The following is a 20,477-nucleotide window of genomic DNA, read 5'->3' as shown; positions in this document are numbered from 1 at the left end:
GCTTTAGCATCAGTCCTTCCAATGAACACCCAGGACTGTTCTCCTTTAGAATGGACTGGTTGGATCTCCTTGCAGTCCAAGGGACTCTCAAGAGTCTTCTCCAACACCACAGTTCAAAAGCATCAATTCTTCGGTGCTCAGCTTTCATTATAGGCCAACTCTCACATCCATACATGACTACCTTTGTTGGCAAAATAACATCTATGCTTTTTAATATGCTGTCTAGGTTGGTCATAACTTTCCTTCTAAGGAGTAAGCGTCTTTTAATTTCATGGCTGCAGTTACCATCTGCAGTGATTTTGGAGCCCAAAAAAATAAAGTCTGTCACTGTTTCCACTGTTTCCCCATCTATTTGCCATGAAGTGATGGGACCAGATGCCATGATCTTAGTTTTCTGAATGTTGAGCTTTAAGCCAACTTTTTCACTCTCCTCTTTCACTTTCATCAAGAGGCTTTTTAGTTCCTCTTCTGTTTCTGTCATAAGGGTGGTGTCATCTCCATATCTGAGGTTGTTGATACTTAGTACATTTTAATTGTTAAATCTTTAGACTTTAAGTTCTGTGAGGAAACTAACCCTGCTATTTTGTTTGCTGTTGTGAGCTATTCAGAGATGAAATGAACTTTCACGGGAGCGTATATTTCCCATCACCAGTGTGTTCATGTGTAGGTTGAAATTGGAACTAAAATAGAGAACTTTTGGAGACCTTTTCAGTTCTTTTCAGTTCTTTCAGTAAGGAGATTTTTTTTTACCAAGTTGTCAAGCATATAAATGTATAACTTTTAAAATAAAATCAATTTAAATGAATCTCACCTAATTGAACATTAATATTAACCACTGACTATGTAATGACTAATAGCATATAGAGAACCTAAGAGATATTTCTAATTTTGAGTACTGTAACTGGAGTTTTTAAAATTGTTATTTTCTTTTATTGCTTGTAGGTGAAATGAATCAGAAGTACAAGGAGCTAAAAAAGAGGGAGGAAAATATGGACAGTAAGTGATAATCTTAGAGATGTGAAAATATTATATTCTCAGATAGTTGTTCATTTATACTAAATCAGAGATCTCACTTGGGGACGATACAGTGACTAGTAATAAGTGCAGAAGTGTGGACATTCAAAGCATTTGACTTGAAGTATTACTAAATGTCTAGCATAGTTTAGGGATGGGTAGAGAATTTTAGAAAGATTTTGTACATGTGTATACGTGTGTATGATTGTATGTTAGGGATAGATTCTAAAGCTAATATTTACATTTATAGTCTGTATAAAGAATCTATGGACCACTCATTGTTTGAACATTGGATGTTCTCTTTTACATGCTTTACCCTTAATATCTTTCACCTTTTTTATACTTTTCATAATACCTATCTCGTTATGTATTAGCCCTTATCTCTGATTTTGTTTCTTGGTTCTGTCACTAACTGAAACTTCTGTTGTGGCTTCTCATTCACTTTTCTTAAAAAAAAAAAATCTGAATTTTAACTTTGTAAATAGATCTTCACTTTAACTTATGTTGTACCTTCAAAAGTTTATAAAAATTGACTGTATTAATGATTACTGCTGCTGCTAAGTCACTTCAGTCGTGTCTGACTCTGCGATCCCATGGACGGCAGCCCATCAGGCTCCCCCATCCCTGGGATTCTCCAAGCAAGAACACTGGAGTGGGTTGCCATTTCCTTCTCCAGTGCATGAAAGTGAAAAGTGAAAGTGAAGTCCATCAGTCATGGCCGACCCTTAGCGACCCCATGGACTGTAGCCTACCAGGCTCTTCCGTCCATGGGATTTTCTAGTCTCTTTTAAATTATCATTTTTCTAGAATTTGACATTTTTGTAAGTCTGATGTCAGTTGTTACCTTCATAGAAGCATGTTATAAATCAGTAATGGCCAACTCTGGTTTAACAATATCCCAAGACTACTTTAAAAATCTCAACAAGTACCAAAAACTACCTCAAAATTAATTTGTTGTTTCATGCAAATATTAAAATTATTTTAAGCCAATTTTTGGAAGAGCCATAGAAATATTTTAAGAATGTAAATAAGAGCAAATTATATACTAATTTTATATTAGAGGAGAAAAAGAATGATTTCTTAGAATATTTATTTATGATCTTGAATAAATCACTGCTGCTTCTGCTGCTGCTTCTAAGTTGCTTTAGTCATGTCTGACTCTGTGCGACCCCATAGACAGCAGCCCACCAGGCTCCCCCATCCCTGGGGGAGTGGGTTGTCATTTTCTTCTCCAATGCATGAAAGTGAAAAGTCAGAGTGAAGTTGCTCAGTCATGTCTGACTGTTTGCGACTCCATGGACTGCAGCCTACCAGGCTCCTCCGTCCGTGGGATTTTCCAGGCAAGAGTACTGGAGTGGGGTCCCATTGCCTTCTCCAGAATAAACTAAACTTATTTAATTGAGACTGTTCTGGCATTATAAGGAAAATGCTCAATTTTCAGGTAAAAAAAGGTATAGTAGTATTTTCAGAAGTAAAATTAATGGCCAATTACAGATGTTAATAATTGTAGCTGTATCAGTGAGATCCTAGTGTAAAACCATAGGAATTTTTCTCATCTCCATCTTATCAGTTGTTGCTTCTCAGCCTGCATTTATAAATATTTAGTGTACTTGTATTAAGATCATAGTAGTTAAACTTTAAAAGTTTGAAAGTATGTAGAAATGTTCTTATTGAGTAATTTAATTACCCTTGGGTTAAAAAATTAAAGTGATATTTAAAAATTTGCTTTGAACTTCTAAAAAGTACTTCTCAGACCTACAAATCAGAGCTTATATAGTGTTTAGCTATATCAACAGTAGCCTTTCATCATATGTTTCAATCGACAGCTTTTATTGAGACTTTTGAGGAAACTAAGAACCAGGAACTGGAAAGGAAGGCACAGATAGAAGCCAGCATTGTTTCACTTTTGGAGCACAGTAGTCGAGTAAGTGCCATGTGCCGGTCTTACTGTCCTCATTATTTTTACTGTGGTTACCTTATAAATACAACTCAAAAACCGCAAATGTTCACTGTTGTGTAAGAGTGCAGGATACCTAATGAATATCTTGATTCCTCAAAAAATGTTTATTGAGCAGCTACTATTGTGTGGTACCATAGGAGGAAAAATATATGATCTCTTTTCAATATTCTAAGTGTTTTAAAAATCCAGTTAGTTCCTATAATAGCATAGTTGAATCTTTCTACAGTGAAATAAAGCAAATATAAAAAAAACAATTCTGAATTTTAATTTAACCTCTCCTTACTGAGAAATCTGACTTTGAATGTTTTCTTTTATAAAATATATATATGTAATGAATGATATATTTCAAAACATCCAGTCCTTTAGCAGCATTTTTAAGAGTTTTATTGGAAAGTTAAATCAATGGAATTTTTTCCACTTTCATTTCTCTGCAAATACAGAATATAAATCGTATGAAACAGATATCCTCTATCACCAATCAAGAGCTGAAAATGATGCAGGATGATCTCAATTTTAAATCTACGGAAATGCAGAAATCACAGAGTACAGCTAGGAATCTGACTTCAGGTGAGAAAACACTGTAGATTTTAATGTCCTTTTTTTCTGTAACGAATTGGAACTTTAAAAATCTGTTATTCTCTTTGATTTTTTTTAAAGACTGAGGATATAATTTATGATTGCCTATTGCTGCAGTCATTCATAGGCTCAGAATTTTGTGTGACTTTCATATCTACTTCATAGTAATTCATTCGCATATTCTCATTCATTTAACATTTATTGAATATTTGCTCTGTGCCTTTGCTATAATTTGGGTATACAGAGATTTTTAGAACTTGAAATGGCTCAGCTGGAATTCCTTCACCTCTACTAGCTTTGTTTGACTTCACACTCCAGGATATGTGGCTCTAGGTGAGTGATAAGACCATCATGCTTATCTAGGTGAGCAAATTTGGAAAACTTAGCAGTGGCCTCAGTACTGGAAAAGGTCACTTTTCATTCCAGTCCCAAAGAAGGGCAAACTACTCCCAAAATGTTCAAACTACTGCACAATTGCGTTAATTCCCATGCCAGCAAGGTAATGCTTAAAATCCTTCAAGCTAGGTTTCAATAGTATGTGAACTGAGAACTTCCAGATGTTCAAGCTGGATTTAGAAAAGGCAGAGGAACCAGAGATCAAATTACCAACATCCGCTGGCTCAAATGCAGGAGACCCCAGTTCGACTCCTGACTCGGGAAGATCCCTGAAGAAGGGATAGGCTACCCACTCCATATGCATGGACTTTTCTGGTCGCTCAGATGGTAAAGCATCCACCTGCAATGTAGGAGACCTGAGTTCAGTCCCTGGGTTGGGAAGATCCCCTAGAGGAGGGCATGGCAATCCATTCTAGTATTCTTGCCTGGAGAAGCCCCATGGACAGAGGAGCCTGGTGAGCTATGGTCCATGGAGTCACACAGAGTCAGACACAACTGAATAACTAAGCACAGGACATGCAGAAAAACCAGGAGAATTCCAGAAAAGCATCTACTTCAGCTTTATTGACTATGCTAAAGCCTTGGACTGTGTGGATCACAGCAAACTATGAAATATTCTTAAAGAAATGGGAATACCAGACTACCTTACCTGCCTCTTGAGAAACCTGTATGTAGGTCAAGAAGCAATAGTTAGAACTGGACATGGAGCAGCAGACTGGTTCTAAATTGGGAAAGAAGTACGTCAGGGCTGTATATTGTCACACTGCTTATTTAACAATTATGCAGAGTATATCATGTGAAATGCCAGGCTGGATGAAGCGCATGCTGGAATCAAGATTCTGGGAGAAATACCAATAATCTCAGATATGCAGATGACACCACTCTAATGACAGAAAACGAAGGGGAACTAAAGAACCTCTTGTTGAAGGTAAAAGAGGAGAGGGAAAAAGCTGGCTTAACATTCACATTCAAAAAATGAAGATCATGGCATCTGGTCCCATCACTTCATGTCAAATAAATGGGGAAACAATGGAAACAGTGATAGACTTTATTTTCTTGGGTTCTAAAGTCACTGTGGATGGCAACTGCAATCATGAGATTAAAAGACACTTGCTTCTTGGAAGAAAAGCTGTTGACTAACCCAGACAGAGTGTTAAAAAGCAGAGACTACTTTGGCAACTAAGGTCCATCTAGTCAAAGCTATGGCTTTTGCAGTAGTCATGTATGGATGTGAGAGCTGGACAGTAAAAAGGAAGAGTGCCAAAGAATCAATGCCTTTGAATTGTAGCGCTGGAGAAGACTCCTGTGAGTCCCTTGGGCAACAAGGAGATCAAATCAGTTAATCCTGAAGGAAATCAACCCTCAGTATTCACTAGAAGGACTGATGTTGAAGCTGAAGCTCCAATTCTTTGGCCACCTGATGCGAAGGGCCAACTTATTGGCAAATATCCTGATGCTGGGGTCAAAAGCAGGAGGAGAAGGGGATGACAGAGGATGAGATGGTTGGATAGTATCACCAACTCAATGGACATGAGTTTGAGCAAATTCTGGGAAGTAGTGAAGGACAGGAAAGTCTCGAATGCTGCAGTCCATGGGGTTGCAAAGAGTCAGACCCAACTGAGCAACTGAACAGCAACAACAGATTTTTTTTTTTTTAATCCAGTCTATTTCTTCAAGAAACTTTTCAATCTCGTAGAATGACAAATAATTGAAATATAATGAAACAGTACTATGATATAAGCATAAAGAGCAATGGAGGTACACAGGGCTCATATCCCCCTGGTCTTGGGTAATTAGGAGAGGTCCTGCAGGTGGCCATATTTTAATTACAATTAGTTTCAGTCATTATGACTAACATGAGATTAGGGCAGCACTGTCTGAAAGAAATGTAATGCTAGCCACATAAATAAATTTCCTAGTAGCCACACTAGAAAAGTAAAAAAGGTGATTGTTAATAATATATTTTGTTTACCCCAGTGTAAAAAGCACATAAAATTTACCATCCTGTAAGGGTACAGTATAGTAAATTATCTGTACATTGTTATGTGACAGATATCTAGAACGTATTCATCTTGCAAAAGTGGTATTTATACCCATTGAACAGCAGCTCCCCATTTTCTCCTCCTCCTAAGCCCCAGCTAACCATAGTCTACTTTCTGTTTGACCATGTTAAACACCTCTTACAAGTGGTATCGTGCATATTTGACTTTGTGTTACTGGTTTAGTTCATTTATCATAATGTTTCTCAAAGTTCATCTGTGTTGTGACATGTGACAGGATTTCCTTTTTTTGAAGGCTGGAAAATATTCTGTACTGTGGTAACTACCACATTTTCATTATTCATTCATTTGTTGACATTTAGGTTGTTTCTACCCCAAGGCTATTGTGAATCATACTTCAGTGAACAAGTGTACAAATATCTCTTCACAATCGTCTTTCAGCTGTTTTGGATGTATACAACTATGAATATTTTTGCACCTTTATTTTCTGTTTTTCATAAGCTGAAGTATTTTATGTTTAATTATTTCATCTAAGAAACTTCTATTTTGTGTTTTAAGCCATAGTTTAAAATTTTTCATTATCGAAGGTCAATATTAATTCAACAAGTTTTTGCCTCCTTTAAGCTATCTTTATATAAGAAATATACATTTTTAAAGAGTAAATATCAGAACTAGCAAATGAATTCAATAATCATAACTTAGTATTCCTTTCATATTTTTATATTTTGTATTTACATTTCTTTTAAAAGCCCAGTTAATTTAAAAAAAAAAAATGAGAAAATCCAGTGGAGAAAAAAATCCAGTTTATTACTCTGATAAGGGTTTTACTGAAAATTTCCCTTTTAATAAGCTTGAATTATCTGACCCCTACAATTAATTTCATTTTCTGTGCTCAGTTACTTTTTTAAAAAAACTTTTTATTTTGTATTGGGGTATAGCTAGTTAACAATGTTGTGATAGTTTCAGGTGAACAGAGAAGGAACTCAGCCATACAGATACGTGTATCCATTCTCCCCCAAACTCCCCTCCCATCCAGGCTACCACATAAAACTGAGCAGAGTTCCATGTGCTATACAGTAGGTCCTTGTTGGTTATCCATTCTAAATATTAATATAGCAGTATTGTACTCAGATGTTTTCAAGTGTTAATTTAAGCCATGCATATACATTGTTTTTTTAATTGTTCCTTAACATCATCCCCAATAAGAAACTTCTATCTGGAGATCACCATAAGAGGTTTAGAATATTATGATTCAGCTTTCAGAGATAATGAATTTTACATCCCCTTTTTGTGAACTGCCTTCCTTTGGCCCTTGAAGTTATAATTGGAACTCACCTAATTTTCTTGATGTACTCTATGTTTCTTAATGGGGCAAATCGCTCCCAAGGGGGAAAATTACTTCTTGGGAGGAAGGTAAAATTTTACACACTAATTATAATGGTTTGTCGCCCTCCAAAGGGTCATTGTACATAAACAGATATACATCTGTAATATAAAAACTTCATGGGAGGTGACTAGGGAAACAGTAGTCTACAAACGGCTCCTTTGGGGGACAACAGTGTAAAAAAAAAGATTAAGAAGCACTGATAAACTGCATGAGTGAAGAGGCAAGGAACCTGTCAGCAATAGTTTTTATTTATATTTTTGGAAAGGAAACGCCAGAGAATAAACAAATCCTCTGATGGCAGAATATTTCAGGAACATTTCCCCAGGTCAAAGTGGCTCCTTCTGAGATTTTGCTACTATGTACACACTGCTTGGTAAACTTTTCAACTTCATAGCATATCAGAAGGAACTGGTCTGCATCCTCTTCCTGTCTCTTCTCTTGGAGAAGGTTTTAGCTTTTCATGGGGACCTGCTGTTAAAGGAAGATAAACTTTATACCAACCAACCATTTTCTCCCTTTCTCTAGGAAAAGCAGTATATGTAGTTTTTAAGTGTATCTCCCTAATATATCTTTAAATTAAACTTGTAGTTAGATTTATATAGCTTTTTACTGAACAGTGAAAATATACAAACTGAGTACATTTCCTATTTGGAACATTGAAACACCATAAGCCTCAGTGACTTTGATTCAGTGCTTTGATTCTCATCTTAACTATTTCCAACCCTAGTAGAAATATTAATCCAACAAAACGAAAGCCCTCTCAACAACACTTAAGTCCATGTGTATCTTATAAAATAAAAAATGTCAATATTGTTGACCCTTTAGATTCTTTAAAGGGACAGAGGAAATGTTCACATTTAATTATACCAACTTAGGACAAATTTGGTTGGTAACAACCTTCTTTGTTAAATCAGTGTCTTCTGAAGCTTTTTTTTTTTTTTTTTACTGTTTGATATTTAATATCCTGTGTGATTTTCTCATAATAATAAGCTATGAGTCATTCAATTCTTAAACATATTTTTATTATGATGTCACCTTTCAGGTATATTTTAATCTTTCTGATTTTTTAGGTAGTAGAGAAAGGTTTAATAGCAGCTTTATATTTAATTTTTCTATTAGGCAATCTGTATAGATAATAAAAATTAATTCCAAGTAAATTTTGATAAATCTTACATGAAAAAACCAACTTACTTACCCATTGCCTGCCCTATATAAGAGAGACATCCTGGTAAGAAGTGCCAGAAATCTGTATATAAATGCCAACCAGATACTTATCTGGCTACTGAAATGTATGTGCATAGAGTAGACTTTATGGGACCTAAGGAAAAAGCAGAATTTGAAAGAACTGAATGCAGAGATTTCAGATGCTATGTACTCCAAAGGAGAAAAGTTTAGAGTTTTATTAATTTCAGCAAAGTTAATTGTTCATTTATAATATAAATCAACACTCTTCAAAGGAATAGAATATGGCGTCTCTAACATCATTTAAAATGTCCATTATACCATAAAAAATTTAATAATGTAAAGAAAGAAGAAAATGTAAGTCAAGAGAAAAAGCAGTCACTATATACTGAACCTGAGATAATCCAGATATTGAAATGAAAAGGACTTTAAAAGTTATAAGCATATTTAAGGGCTTGAGGAAAATGAAATCATACTAAATGAACAGGTGGAGAATCCCACAAAGAAATGAAAATAACGAAAAAAGAACCAACTGAAAATTCTAGAGTTGAAAATACAACTAAAATGAAAAAAATCACTGATCTAACGGAAGATAGAAGACAATTGAAAAAAGAATCAGTGAACTTAAAAGGTAAATAAATAGAAATTAACTAACCTGAAGAAGGAGAAAAAAAGAGTAGGGCCTACATGATCTGTGGGACAATTTCAAGCAGTCTAATTTACATGTAATTGGAGTCCCAAAAAAGAAAAGAGAGACAGAGAATGGGAGAGAAAAGATAGTTGGAAAATGGCTGAAATTTTTCTGAATTTGATGAAAAAAATTGTACAGACCTAGGTCAAGAAGCAACAGTTAGAGCTGGACATGGAACAACAGACTGGTTCCAAATAGGAAAAGGAGTATGTCAAGGCTGTATATTGTCACCCTGCTTATTTATCTTATATGCAGAGTACATCATGCGAAATGCCCAGCTGGATGAAGCACAAGCTGGAATCAAGATTGCCGGGAGAAATGTCAATAACCTCAGATATGCAGAAGATACCACCCTTATGGCAGAAAGTGAAGAAGAACTAAAGAGCCTCTTGATGAAAGTGAAAGAGGAGAGTGAAAAGTTAACTTAAAACTCAACATTCAGAAAACGAAGATCATGGCATCTGGTCCTATCACTTCAGGGCAAATAGATGGGGAAACAGTGTTAGACTTTATTTGGGGGGGCTCCAAAATCACTGCAGATGGTGACTGCAGCCATGAAATTAAAAGATGCTTACTCCTTGGAAGGAAAGTTATGACCAACCTAGACGGCATATTCAAAAGCAGAGACATTACTTTGTCAACAAAGGTCCATCTAGTCAAAGTATGGTTTTTCCAGTAGTCATGTATGGATGTGAGAATTGGACTGTGAAGAAAGCTGAGCACCAAAGAATTGATGCTTTTGAACTGTGGTATTGGAGAAGACTCTTGAGAGTTCCTTGGACTGCAAGGAGATCCAGCCAGTCCATCCTAAAGAACAATCCTGGGTGTTCATTGGAAGGACTGATGTTGAAGCTGAAAATCCAATACTTTGGCCACCTGATGCAAAGAGCTGACTCATTTGAAAGGACCCTGATGCAGGGAAAGATTGACGGCAGGAGGAGAAGGGGATGACAGAGGATGAGATGGCTGGATGGCATCACTGACTCAATGGACAAGAGTTTGGGTAAACTCTGGGAGTTGGTGATGGACAGGGAGGCCTGGCGTGCTGCGGTTCATGGGGTCGCAAAGAGTTGGACACGACTGACCAACTGAACTGAACTGAACTTAAGAAGCCCGTCAAACCCCAAAAAAGGTTAATATAAAAACTGCTCACCTAAGCACATCATTGTGACTGCTGAAATGCAACAATAAAGAGTAAACAATAAAAGGAGCCAGAGAAAAATAATATGTATATACAGGGAATGATACATCCCAGTCATTCTGAATTTTGTATTTTACTCTGAAATATGTTACTTTTAATATAAAAATCTTCTGTCCCTAAATATAATTATTTTTAGCAGGATGTTGTGTTCAGCTTTTGATATTCTGAAATACCAATCCCAAGGAAGGGCAATACCAAAGAATGTTCAAACTACTGCACAATTGCATTCATTTCACATGCTAGCAAAGTAATGCTCAAAATCCTACAAGCTAGGCTTCAACAGTGCATGAACCGAGAATTACCAGATATACAAGCTGGATTTAGAAAAGGCAGAGGAGCCAGAGATCAAATTGCTAATATCTGTTGAATCATAGAAAAAGCAAGAGAATTCTAGAAAAACATCTACTTCTGCTGCATTCTGTATGCTAAAGCCTTTGACTGTGTGGATGACAACAAACTGGAAAATTCTTCAAGAGATGGGAATACCAGACCACCTTGCTTATTTCGTGAGAAACTGTATGCAGGTCAAGAGGCAATATTTAGAACCAGCCATGGAACAACTGACTGATTCCAAATTGGGAAAGGAGTATGTCAAGACTGTATATTGTCATCCTGCTTATTTGACTTCTGTGCAGCGTACATCATGTGAAATGCCGAGCTGGATGAGGACAAACTGGAATCAAGATTGCCGGGAGAAATATCAGTAACATCGAATATACAGATGACACCACCCTTATGGCAGAAAGTGAAGAGGAACTAAAGAGCTTCTTGATGAAGGTGAAAGAGGGGAGGGGAAAAGCTGGCTTAAAACTCAGCATTCAAAAAACAGAGATCATGGCATTCAGTCTCATCACTTCATGTCAGATAGATGGGGAAACAGTGGAAACAGTGACAGAGTGTTTTCCTGGGCTCCAAAATCACTGCAGATGGTGACTCCAGCCATGAAGTTAAACTTGCTTCTTGGAAGAAAAGCTATGACAAACCTATACTATAGTGTATTAAAAAGCAGAGACATTACTGACAAAGGTCCATCTGGTCAAAGCTACGGTTTTTCCAGTAGTCATGTATGGAAGTAAGAGTTGGATCATAAAGAAGGCTGAGTGCCAAAGAATTGATGCTTTTGAGCTGTGGTGTTGAAGAAGACTCTTGAGAGTCACTTGAACAGCAAGGAGATGAAACCAGTCAGTCCTAAAGGAAATCAGTCCTGAATATTCATTGGAAGGACTAATACTGAAGCTGAAGCTCCAGTTCTTTGGCCACTTGATGTGAAGAGCCGACTCAATGGAAAAGACCGTGATGCTGGGAAAGATTGAAGGCAGGAGAAGGGGACAACAGAGGACGAGATGGTTGGATAGCATCACCGACTCAATGGACATGAGTCGACTCAATGGACTCTGGGAGTTGGTGATGGACAGGGAAGTCTGGCATACTACAGTCCATGGGGCTGCAAAGAGTTGGACATGACTGAGCGACTGAACAACAACAGCTCTGAAATACCACTATATTTTTGGGTGGGAGGTATTCATATCCCTACTTTAAAATAGAGGAAAGATGAACATAAAATATTCTATGAAACTGTATCACTGTATGCCTCTACAAATTAGTAACTACAGTATGTATCAGATTATTCCCATGCCAGTCTCTGGCAGTACAGGAGAGAGGAAACTGGCAAATTCAAACCAGGTTTGAATTCAGATTTCTTCATCTTGATATACAGGACATATATTTCAATTCCATTTTAGTATTTGGTTTTGAGTTACCTGGAATAAAATTTCCAGAACAATGGATGATGCCTGGGGAAAGAAGCCTGAAGTAGTGTTGCAGGAAGGAGGACCCCTTCCAGGGCCCGAAACTGGGCTCTTGTCTAACACTCAGAAATGAATTGTCCGAGGAGGCACATGTGCTGACAAAGCAAGAGATTTTATTGGGAAAGTGCACCCGGGTGGAGAGCAGTTGGGTAAGGGAACCCAGGAGAACTGTTCTGCCACGTGGCTCACAATGTCGGGTTTTATGGTGATGGGATTAGTTTCTGGGTGGTCTTTGGCCAATCATTCTAATTCAGAGTCTTTCCTGGTGGCACACACATCGCTCAGCCAAGATGGATGCTAGCGAGAGGGATTCTGGGAAGTGGACGGACACGAGGTGTCTCCTTTAGACCTTTCCTGACCTCTTCCAGTTGGTGGTGGCTTATTAGTTCCATATTCCTAATCAGGATCTCCTGTCATAAAACAACTCATGCAAATAGTTACTATGGTGCCTGGCCAGGGTGGGCGGTTTCAATCAGTGTGCTTCCCCTAACAACTCCCTCCTGAGAGACTTCATACTCAAGATACTTCTTGGGAATTGGGGCGGAGGTCTCTTTCTTCTATAACTTCTTCCTGCTGTGCATGGGCGTAGCCCTGCCTAGCAGAGCAGAAGTCTCTCTCTACCTGATCTAAGTTGGGGTGTTCCACATCTGAAACCAGCTTCCACCCTTGTAGTAACAGCAATTTAGTTTGAAACTGCTGGAGTCTGCTGGAAGTAAACTTTGTAAGGAGTTGGAGTATACAGGGGCCAAATAGGAGGCCTAATAAGATAGTTACCACTGGACCCATGAACGGTAGGAGCCAAGAAGGGAAAGAAAGAGAACTCCATACACTTGTTGAACGCAATTCCCAGATCTTTGTGGCCTGTTCCAAAAGCCCCTTGATATCTTCTTGGACCTGCCCAGACTGGTTGTAATAAAACCAGCATTCTTCAGATAGAGACAAGTGCCCCCCTGTCCTGCAGTCGGTAAATCTAGGGCCCAGCGATTTTGTAGGACCGTTGCGGCTAGGGAGTCTAGCTGGGATTCTAGGCGTTGGAGGGTCCTCACCGTTTTTTCTGTGGTTACAGCAGTGTTGGTAGAAAGCTGCTGAAATTTATGTAAAGAAGTTCCCCCCATGGCAGCTCCTGTCAAACCAGCAGTTAGTCCTAATGCCAGGAAAAGAGGGGTAAGTATTACTACACGACATATCCTCTGATCGGTATATACTGGTAAAGGCAAGGAGGTATTACTCCAGGCCAGATCTATGTGGGGTGTAACATACCCTAAGGAGCAAGTTCCTGACCAAAAAGGTGGTAGGGATAAATAAGCTTTATCCCCACATATGAAATAGACACCATGACTGGGTTTAAGCTGGGCAGCAAAACGGGTTTGCCAAAGAGGAACAGGATTTCCATCTGCCTTACAACTGGAACATGTTATAATGGAACAGGGGCAGTCTCTTAGTAGCTGAGAGGAGACTGTCACTCCACTTGCTGCAAAACCGGCAGCAGTGAGGGCATTTAGGAAGGGATTCAAGTGTTGTGAGGCATCCGGGGTTCTGTTCTGTCCTCAAGGTAGAGAGTATTTCGTTTAGGCTCCCACCATAGGGTTAGGTTTTCAGGGGTGGGTACCCCTACAAGGGAGTAACAGGGGTCAGGGTTGCCTGCCCGATTTAGAAACCAGGATGACCAGGTGTGGTTCTTTGGTCATCCAGAATAGAACATGGATTTTCGAGACTGGTTAATAGCATTCGAGGAGAACCTCATGTTTGGGGATAGGTATAGTGTGTCAGTTCTGCCAGAACCTCTAGTTCCCAGACTTTGGGCTAAATCATAATACCCTAGTGAAATTTCTAGGTCCCGGGTTTTCCCATCAGTTTCAACAGTGAAAGTCACCGCACATTGTGAGTTGCCTAGATTTCCCACTGACACCCCTGTCAGGGAGTCGCTTTTTAGACAGATAGGGAAGGTCACTTGGGGAATGTTAGTCAAGAGAGAAAATAAGGGCTCAGGTGGGATTGCCGATGTTATTGAGGGGGTAAATATAGACAGTTGTTTCTGATACCAAGGCATGAATTTTTTTCCCCTTTTTCCCAAAAGGCCATACCGCGACCAGATGGGGCGCACTGGGTAACAGCATGTAGCTCAGCTGGAAGAGTGGGCCACTGATACCCTGGGATAGGTTGGACACATCCCCAACTTCTGCCATTAATGCAGATCCAGCAGGGGCTGGTTAGGTTGAGTCGAGAAGCAGTGTGGTTTGCAAGTGTATATGCCTCGTTTAGGGAGAGATTAATAGCCATATAGGGAGATATGATTAGAAAGAGGAAGAACATCATATGATGCATTTTTACTTATCTGAAGGAGAGTTGATGTGGTTCCACCTGAACAAGAGTCTGAGATCTTCAACAGATTCACAGGAATAGTTGTCCTCTGGTTTTGGAGTCTCAGTCCCCTTCCCCCCCCTCCTGTAGGCCATAGGGTTTTATTCTAGAATTGTGGACCCAGGCAGATAGACCCTTCACTTTTACAGCAGTTGAGGTTACTAGGACAACCTGATACGGTCCTGTCCATTTCTTGGACAGCTGGCTTAGACTCCCTTTTTCTTGCCAGGTCTTTACTAAACTTGGTCCCCCGGCTCTTCCTGGGGATTTTTCAAGTTTTCCTGTCGTCTAGGGAGGATCTGTTCTCCATATCATTGGAGTTCTTGTTGAAAACTTCCCAAATCAATTATATGTTTTAAGAGAGTACTGGTGTCCTCATCAAAAAACAAATCAGAAGTTAGGAATAGACATCCATACATCGTTTCATAAGGGCTTAATAATAGTGGCCGTTTGGGGGCTGTCCATACCCTCATGAGGGCTATAGGTAGCATATGGATCCACTTATTATGTGTTTCTTGACATAGCTTGGCCAGAGCCCTTTTAAGAGTCTGGTTGGCTTTCTCTACCTTTCCCGAAGCCTGAGATCTCCAAGATGAGTGGAGGCGGTATTTTATGCCTAAGCATGCGGCCAGATTCTGGGATATCGTGGCTGTAAATGAGGGCCCATTGTCACTCTGAAGTGATTGAGGCAACCCAAACCTGGGTACTGTCTCCTTCAGCAGAGCTTTACAGACTTCTGTGGCTCTCTCTTAGTAGGGAGCGCTTCAATCCATCCTGTGAACGTGTCAATAAAGACTAGCAAATAAGAAAACCCTTGGGTCTTTGGCATAGCTGTAAAATCCATCTGCCAGTCCTCTGCTGGGTGTGATCCCTGATGTTGGACAAGTTTAAGACCTGTCTAACAACCTTAGCCAACTGGGGATGGTAGAGAATAGGCTTGAGCAAGATTTCCAGATTATCTCTTCCAAAATGGGTACTTTTTTGTAAGGAGTTAATAATTTTCCAAACCTGAGAGTCAGGGAGTATTACTTGGGCCTGAACAGTCTGAAACCACCCATGTGACCCAATCTCCCAGCCCCGCTCAGCATATCAGGAATGTTCCTCTGTGGTATAATCTGGAGTCAGGGTTTCCTTGGGGAAAAGGGGGCAGATAGCAGTGACAGGGGTAGCTTCCCTAGCAGCTCGTTTTGCCTCCTGATCAGCTTTTCTATTTCCCTGGGCCTCCTCTTCTTGCCCCTTCTGGTGACCTTTACAGTGGATGACAGCTAATTTTGCAGGAAGTTTGCCTCCAGGAGCCTGAGAATGAGCTCTTTGTGTTTAATAGGAGAGCTTCGAGCACTGAGCATCCTTCTTTCCTTCCAAATTGCTGCATGGGCGTGCACATTAATCCTCTTTCCTTCCCCTAATTCCAAAGCTCTTGTCAGGGCAAAAAGTTCAGCTTTCTGGGCTGAGGTGTCTGAAGGAAGAGACCCACTTTCCTTAGTTTCTTCTAGGCTCACTACAGCATTTCCTGCTTTTCTCTCTCCCTTTTCTACAAAACAACTGCCATCTGTGTACCATTTTTCCTCTGGGTCAGATAAAGGTGTCTCTGATAGGTCCAGGCGAGAAGAGTAAAACTTGTCTATGATTTGCATGCATTGGTGATCCAAAGGATAAGTAGGGGGATCTGGCAGTAAGGTGGCTGGGTTTAAAGTCTGACAGACCCTCAACTTTATTTCTGGAGTGTCAAGGAGGAGACTTGGTATTGGGTGATCCTTCCTCCTGTCATCCACCTATCCCCTTTAGTTTCCAAGACTGCTTGCACCTGGTGAGGCGTATACACTGTGGTGGGCTGACCCAGGGTCAGCTTAGATGCCTCCTTAACCATAAGAGCGGTGGCCTCTACTGCCCAGAGGCAAGTGGGCCATCCTCTGGCCATCTCATCTAGTTGTTTTGAGAGATAAGCCACGGGTTGTAATACAGGCCCCATCATTTGTCCTAACATACCAAGAGCAGTTCCTATCCTTTCAGAAACATAAAGCTTGAAAGGCTTTTCCAGGTTTGGGAGGCCTAAACCTGGGGCTGTAGTGATAGACTCTTTTAGGGCATTAAAGGCCACCTTGCAGGTCTCATCCCAGTCGAGTGGCTCTTCCTCTTTCCCTCTTAACTTTTCATATAGGGGTCAGGCCAGACTGCCATAATTAGGAATCCAGATCCTGCAAAACCCAGTCATTCCTAAAAATCCCCTAAGCTGTTTTTCTGTTTGGGGGTATGGGGTATTTAAGAAAAGGGATTTCTTCTGGGGGTCGAGCATTCTTTTTCCTTCTGTAGTTATAAGTCCAAGGTATTTTACTTGGGTTAAGCTAATCTGAGCTTTCTTGGGGGAGACTTGATAGGCCTTTTCATACAGGAAATTTAGAGTTTTAATAGTGTCCCTTTGAGAGCTGGTAAAATCTGGACTAGCTATGAGTAAGTCATCCACATATTGTATTAGATTGCTGTTTATTAAAGTTAATTCCCTTAGTTCTCTCCCCAAGGAAGTCCCAAAAAATATGAGGGCTGTCCCTAAACCCTTGTGGTAGTCAAGTCCAGCAGATTTGTATGGCCTCCCTTGTTTCCAAGTCCCGCCACTCAAAAGCAAAGAGTTTTTGGGATTCAGGATGGAGAGGAATGCAAAAGAAGGCATCTTTAAGATCAAAGACTGAGAAGTACTTAGCATTTCCTGGGACTTGGGATAGGAGGGTATACGGATTTGGGACTGTGGGGTGGATGGGAACCACAGCTTCATTAACAGCTCTTCGATCCTGGACAAATCGATAAGATCCATCTGGTTTTTTAACAGGCAAGATTGGAGTAGTGCAGGGAGACTCACAGGTGATTAGAATTCCAATATCTCGGTATTTGTTAACTAATGGTCTAAGACCTTCAGGAGCTTCTGGTTTTAAGGGATATAGTCTTTTTCAGGGGTAGGGAGCATTTGGCTTCAGAAGAATCTTGACTGGTGGAACGTTTATGGCTAGACCAGGGCTGGAGATATCCCACATCTGGGGATTGACCTCATCTAAGAAAGGGACAGACTCCTCCTTTTCTACATCTGACTGTAAATATTCAGACACTAGGTAAAGGAAATTATCAACTTCTAGCTTTCCCCAAGTCACTCTGATCTGGAGGCGGCAAAGAAGGTCTCTCGCCAGTAGGGGAGCAGGGCAACCAGGGATGTATAAGAAGGGGTGGGTTCCTTGCCATTTGCCCATCTTACAATGGAGGGGCTTAGTAAAATTTCGGCTTTGGGGTTTTCCATCTACCCCATCACCGTTTTAGTCTGGGAGTTTAAAGGTCCTAATCAGAAAGGAAGAACAGAGAAGGCAGCCCCTGTATCTAAAAGAAAGTTCACATCCTTACCTTCTATTTTTAGAGTCACCCAAGGGTCGAGAGGAGTGATCTGGACCTCACCATTCGTGGGGGTTTCTCGAGCCGCTGGGCAGTCAGTCCCGGTCGCTCAGGACTAATACAGAGAGAGCAGGTTTAAGGGTCTCCATACGCCTTCCCTTAGGGCGATATGGGCACTCCCTTTTCCAGTGCCCATCCTCTGTGCAGTAGGGACACTGTGTGTCTCAGCCGTGGTGGATTATTAAGATCCTTTTTCCTTCCTTGTTCTCCCCTGGACTCTTGCGTAGTGGCAGGATGAATCAAAGCCAGGATTTTAGCCTGTTGTTGGGCCAAGGCCTGGTTCTGCCTATTCTTCTATCTTTTCGGGCTTCCTTTAGCACCCTCCTGGTCCCTGTTCAAAAACACCCTATTTGCCTCCTCCACCAAATCGGAAATTGGGGTCTCTGGTCCTTTTCCTAGTTTTTGTAATTTTCTCCTTATGTCTGGGGCTGCCTGGGTTATGAAGGAATGGGCCAACAGGACTCCTCCTTCCATACTTTTTAGATCTGTCTTGTTTAAGTTTTTAAAGGCTTCTGTGAGTCTGCCCAAAAAGCTGGATTTTCATTTTCTTCCTGTGTAACCTCTTTTATCTTACTATAATTAACAACTTTTTGGACACCCTGGGTCATTCCCTGTATTAGGCAAGTAATGAGGTGTCTTAAGGATTCCTTTCCTGCCCTTAGGATCCCAGTCTGGCTCTGTAGAGGGGATTGCCTCTTCAGCAGGGGCCAGACTGACATCTACCCGCTGTCTCTCATCAGCCACTTTTCTAGCCTGATCTAGGATTCGAGCTTTTTCCTCATCATTACAACACTGGGTGAGGATGACCATTATATCCCTCCAGGTGAGGGGGAAGTTAAGGCTAAGACACTCAAATTCATCCTTAAATTTTTGGGGGTTCTCGGAATATGAGCCCAATTGTTCCTTGCATTGGGTAATGTCTTGCATAGAGAACAGAACATGAACGTGCATAGTTCCCCCCTCCCCGTCTGGTACCTCTCTTAGAGGGCAGATTTTGTCTGAGGATGACCTTTCCTTCTCTGGAGGACAAAGCTTACTTGCTGATCGTAACCCCATGGGGGAGGGGACATATGGAGGAGGAGCCGAAGCAATGGTGAGTGACTTCCCTTCAGATCCCACGACTTCCGGGCCCAGCCTCATGACTTCCGGGTCTGAGCTCGTGACTCCTAGGCCTAGTCTCCTGACTTCCGGTCCAAGCTCGTGACTCCCAGGCCTAGCCTCCTGGCTTCCGGGTCCAAGCTCGTGACTCCCAGGTGTGTGTTACCCTTCTTTCCCCGTGACTTCTCTGCTGAAGAGGAGGTGGTCAAGAGAAGGTCAAGGGGCTCTTCTGTTTCGGACCTTGCTAAAAGGATTTTGGAAGAGCATTTATCAAAGTCCTCAAGCTTATATTTTCCCTTTTTCCTGGAGTCCTGGTAGAGGGCCATAAAGGCCTGGACATAGGGAACCTCCTTGTATTTACCCTCGCATTTGCAGTATAGACTGAGCTGTGAAATGGTGGTATCCAAGTGATCCCGACTGGGGCCATTTTTCCCCTCCTTCCAGGGAGTAAGTAGGCCAGTATTGAGTGCGGTATTTGATAAGTTTTTTCTTTTTTAGCCCTTCCAGTTGGTATCCCTCCTAGTGGGCCAAAAGACAACCCAGCGGGGTGTCTAAAGGAAAGCTAGGCTTATTTCCCATTTTAGTGACAGTATAGTTTATATCTCATTCCCAGGGGACAAGTATTGGGGTGGATGCCCCTATATCTGACTCTAGAGAGATTGTAAGCTCTCTCCTGGTCCCAAATTGCCTGATTGTATATGCGCCAAAGGAAATGTTCAGTAGTAAGCACAGTCAATGGTGCTGTAGGACAGGTCCCGAAAGGTGAATTGACCCCTAAGGATGTGTCTCAGTTCAGTTCAGTCGCTCAGTCCTGTCCGACTCTTTGCGACCCCATGAATCGCAGCACGCCAGGCCTCCCTGTCCATCACCATCTCCCGGAGTTCAATCACACTCATGTCCATTGAGTCCGTGATGCCATCTAGCCATCCCATCCTCGGTCGTCCCCTTCTACTACTGCCCCCAATCCCTCCCAGCATCAGAGTCTTTTCCAGTGAGTTAACTCTTTGCATGAGGTGGCCAAAGTACTGGAGTTTCAGCTTCAGCATCATTCCCTCCAAAGAAATCCCAGGGCTGATCTCCTTCAGAATGGACTGGTTGGATCTCCTTGCAGTCTAGGGTGTTAATTTTCACCCAAGACCAAGTGTGACTATACTGAACCCCGTCAATCACTTCCACGTGGAAGCACTCAGCCAAATGCTCAATTAAATGGCTGAATTTATAGAAACAGGGCACCCAATGGAGGGCTTCTAACGCCCGATTGTCTCCCCAAGAACAGAAAGCACAATTGATGGGGAGCAGAGAGCGTAGCCTCTCAGAAAATCTCTTGCAAAGACCCAGAACTTCAGGTCCAAGTATCAACAGACAGAGTGAATG

The 20,477-nt window shown here is 41.0% G+C and overlaps 1 protein-coding gene across 1 annotated transcript in view; it reads left to right on the top strand.

Annotated features, from left to right (window-relative positions):
* Nucleotides 1-20,477, top strand: part of IFT74 (intraflagellar transport 74) — a 97,528-nt gene that overhangs the window by 66,009 nt on the left and 11,042 nt on the right. The window contains exons 14-16 of the mRNA XM_068974100.1: nt 943-996; nt 2,841-2,938; nt 3,415-3,541. Coding sequence (XP_068830201.1) covers nt 943-996; nt 2,841-2,938; nt 3,415-3,541 — 279 coding nt within the window. The remainder of the gene's footprint in view (nt 1-942; nt 997-2,840; nt 2,939-3,414; nt 3,542-20,477) is intronic.

This window comes from Capricornis sumatraensis, chromosome 6 (genome assembly GCF_032405125.1).
Source record: "Capricornis sumatraensis isolate serow.1 chromosome 6, serow.2, whole genome shotgun sequence".
In the NCBI taxonomy this organism is placed as follows: domain Eukaryota; kingdom Metazoa; phylum Chordata; class Mammalia; order Artiodactyla; family Bovidae; genus Capricornis; species Capricornis sumatraensis.
This window is presented reverse-complemented; position numbering and strand designations above follow the sequence as displayed.